Source organism: Vipera ursinii, assembly GCF_947247035.1.
Source record: "Vipera ursinii genome assembly, chromosome: 3".
Taxonomy (NCBI): domain Eukaryota; kingdom Metazoa; phylum Chordata; class Lepidosauria; order Squamata; family Viperidae; genus Vipera; species Vipera ursinii.
Genome location: NC_139516.1, coordinates 174,413,458 through 174,417,243, shown reverse-complemented (window position 1 = coordinate 174,417,243; position 3,786 = coordinate 174,413,458). Strand labels below are relative to the sequence as shown.

Below are 3,786 nucleotides of genomic sequence, written 5' to 3'. Positions count from 1 at the left end.
CATAAAGAGGGTGTGATGGCTCAGCAGTTAAAAATGCTGAGGTCAGCTGGAAAGTTGACAGTCTGGGTTCCAGACTCAAGAGTTGCACAACGGGCTGAGTTCCTGTTTCTAGCCCAGCTCCTGCTCATCTAGCAGTTGAAAAGCATGCAAATGCAAGTAGATTAATAAATACAACTTTGGTGGGAAAGTAACAACATTCCATATGCCTTTGGCATATAGTCATGTTGGTCACATGTCCATGGAAAATGTCTTTGGACAACACTGGCTTCCTCGGCCAAGAAACGAACATGAGCACCGCACCCTAGAGTCAGACATGACTAGACAGGGAAACCTTTACTTTTACCTATCATCTGAAACTGATTGTCATTTATTATTTGATAATAACATTTATGAAACGTATATAATAACTTGGGTACAAAACAATAGAAGAGTTTTGAATTTGCTTTTACTTTTTATTTCAGAAGGCAATATTTTCCATCTTTGTTAATCTAATTTTGCCTAATCTTTTCTTTAGATAATCATGCCATCCCCTCTTCCTCTTAATCGTCTTCTCCACCTGGAATTTTCTCCATCTGTGAATGCACGACCCTGCAGTAGCCCTTTGGTCTGTCCTGCCAAAGGAGAAAAGTTCTTTGGGGTGGGAAGTGTATCTAGGATTCGTCGGCTACCCCCCCACTTAGCTTGGTGTTCAATCGACTGGGATCAGTTATGTCTCCTGCATCTCCTGGGCTCTGGTGGCTTTGGTTCTGTCTACAAGGCAATTTACCATGGAGCTACAGTGGCTGTAAAAAAAGTGAAGAGATGCAGTAAGAACCATTTGGCATCACGGCAAAGCTTCTGGGCAGAACTAAATGTAGCACGTCTTAACCATAACAATGTGGTACGCATAGTAGCTGCTAGCACATGTACCCCTGCTAGTCAGGATAGTTTGGGTACCGTAATTATGGAATATGCAGGTAATTGCACTCTACATCATGTTATCTATGGGACTGGCTATTTAACAGGAAATAACAATGATAGCCTTAAATGTGACCATGGGTTTTTGAGTACAGCTCAGGCTGTCATTTACTCCCATGATATTGTGGCAGGGTTAATGTTTCTCCATTCTCAGTTAATTGTGCATCTGGATTTAAAACCTGCTAACATATTCATCACAGAACATAATGTTTGCAAGATTGGAGACTTTGGATGCTCCCTAAAGCTAGAAGATAGTGAATCATCAGGACTATATATTTGTCATCAAGGGGGAACATACACACATCGTGCTCCTGAACTACTTAAAGGTGAGAAAATCACAACCAAGGCAGATATCTATTCTTTTGCTATTACTCTCTGGCAAATGGTAACACAGGAAGATCCTTATTTGGGTGAGCGCCAGTATATACTTTACTCTGTCGTAGCATGTAACCTGCGCCCCTCTCTAAGTGCAGCTGTGTTTAAAGGTTCATCCACTGGCCAACAACTAGAGACAATAATTGAAAGCTGTTGGGGAGCTGATGTAGTCAAGCGTCCTAGTGCAGAATGTCTCCTTCACAATCTTCATTGCTTGCCTGTAGTAGTATAAATAGATTTTGTCTTATATTTTGCTACTTTTATTGATTATTATCTTTCTCCTAGCTAAAGTGTATCATTGATATTTGGTGCTTTCTAGAAATATATATATTTAAATAAATATTGCTCTAGACATGAGGTTCGTTATAAAGAAAAGTGGCAAGTTTTTTCTGCTCATTAGGATTCAGAGTATTGTTTCTTATTTATTTACAAAAGATGTATTCACCTCTTCACACCACAATAAAAAAATGGCCCAATAATTTGTCTGTGAACTTTTGGACAAATTATCATGAGCTATTCTCCCGCTCCCATTAAACAATATATAGCTTATCAATAAAATGCTGACTATTTTTGAATTACTGCAATTCAAAATATGTAAAGAATGTATATGTAACTTTAAACATGGTAGTGTTCATTTGTCTATGAATTGAAAAACATAAATAAGAAATTTAACTGCAGATTTTCTATATATTTTCTGAGACAATTTTTACAGTAAAAAAATAACTGCAGTATGGTGTTAATTCATTTCTACCATGGAAATTGGAAAGGAAGTTATTGTAGAAATTCTTAGTTCACATACCGGTATATTATTTCTCTTCCTTCGATGCTCTCTTCCATATAATAAATGCAAGAATTTGTTCTTATATTTAAATTATTAGTCTCATTAATTAAACTAGTGTATATTATTTTACTGATATTTTAAAATAAGTTACTATACTTTTTGCCTCAAATAAACTATAAACTTTCTAAAAATATTTGTCAAGTGTACAAAAAAGTTACCAAAGGTTTTGTTCATTTGAAAAAATCTGCAGTTCTAAAGATACTTCAAAGGTACAGTGTATTTATTGTGGCTTATTTCAGAGAACAAATGCTAATCTAATTCTATGTATACTTGTAATTTAAATTCTACTGAAATTAGTGGAAATTACTTTTAATAAAAAATAAATTTAGACATAGTTGTATTATTTTATAAAAATGTTAAAAACAAAATGGGAAAGTTTGGTTTGTGATGTATATGTATACAAAGCTTTAAGCCAATTGCTGAAGAAAATATCTGCTCCTACTACTCTTCTTTATAATATAATGTGCATTTTAATTTGTTATCTTTAAAATGTTGAACAATAAAAAATTTATTTTAAATTAGAATCACAAACCATCAAAAATTAAGATAAACCGAAATGTCCTTAATCTATTTAGCCAAACTTTTTATTGACTACATTTAGCATTAACTTATTTAGCAATGTAAATAATTTGGCCTTCTAAGAACAGAGCAGCAAAAAAGAACTATTTAAATATGGATTTAGGGCTACTGAATTTGTGATCAATTAATTGTTTAATCCCTATGAATCATGAGTATGGCCACAGTTCAGAGTGGTCCTCCAAGAAAATGATGTGTCCAATGGCTTCTGCTTAGGCAGAAATGTCCATTTTTATCGTATGTCAACATCTAATGTTGTAGATTGTGTTTTTAGAAAAACTGACAGAATTCCATAGGTTCAATTCTAATCGTTATATTAAGAAGTCTTTATAAGTATGGATTTCTGAAATCTCTATTTCAGAAATTTTAAATAGCTGCTATAGTTTAATCACTAAATGGTGATTAAAAATCAACTATCAGCTGACACTCTTGAATTTTTGCTAACAATTTTCCACTTCGGTATTTACTGGAAAAAAATGCCAATACCCTGCCATATCTGATAATTTTCAGAAAAATAAAATATTGGGTAACTTCCTATGCAAACAGTGCTATAAGTATATGAAACTACTGAAGGTTTTAAAGTACTGAAATAAAACTTCCAGATTATCTGATTTTTTCCATCTTATAGTGATTATCCCTTAGCTAACATCTACTTGCATCTGTAAACAAATACATAAATAGCACATCAAGGGAAATATTCCTGTATGTGACTGTTATCATATAAGCCCCAGGTAGGTAGTTCAGCCAGGAAATCAATTCAATAGGAAGGTTAGAACTTGAAACTATTAAAAAAAATCAAGTCTAATTGTGCTGTTTCTCTTCACCCTCATCCTCATTCTTCAATGAAAGAGGCTTCCACGTGTTATTTTGATTTTAAAATGCTTCAATCCCTTTTGCCTATATATTAAGGAGAACCTGTAATATTCTAAAGAATCATAACATTTTGTTTTTGTTCATGGAGCCATTCTGTCATAACCATAATTTACAAGTCAATGAAAATATACTGTTTTTCAATTAGTAAATCAAATATAAAATTA

General features: G+C 33.5%; 1 protein-coding gene across 1 annotated transcript; it reads left to right on the top strand.

Annotated features, from left to right (window-relative positions):
- Positions 1-520: 520 nt before the first annotated feature.
- On the top strand, positions 521-1,600 carry MOS (MOS proto-oncogene, serine/threonine kinase; the record flags this gene model as incomplete). The annotated part of the gene is made up of 1 exon (XM_083360182.1): positions 521-1,600. The coding sequence occupies one exon, from the start codon at positions 521-523 to the stop codon at positions 1,562-1,564; it is 1,044 nt and encodes a 347-aa protein (XP_083216308.1). The 3' UTR covers positions 1,565-1,600.
- Positions 1,601-3,786: the final 2,186 nt, after the last annotated feature.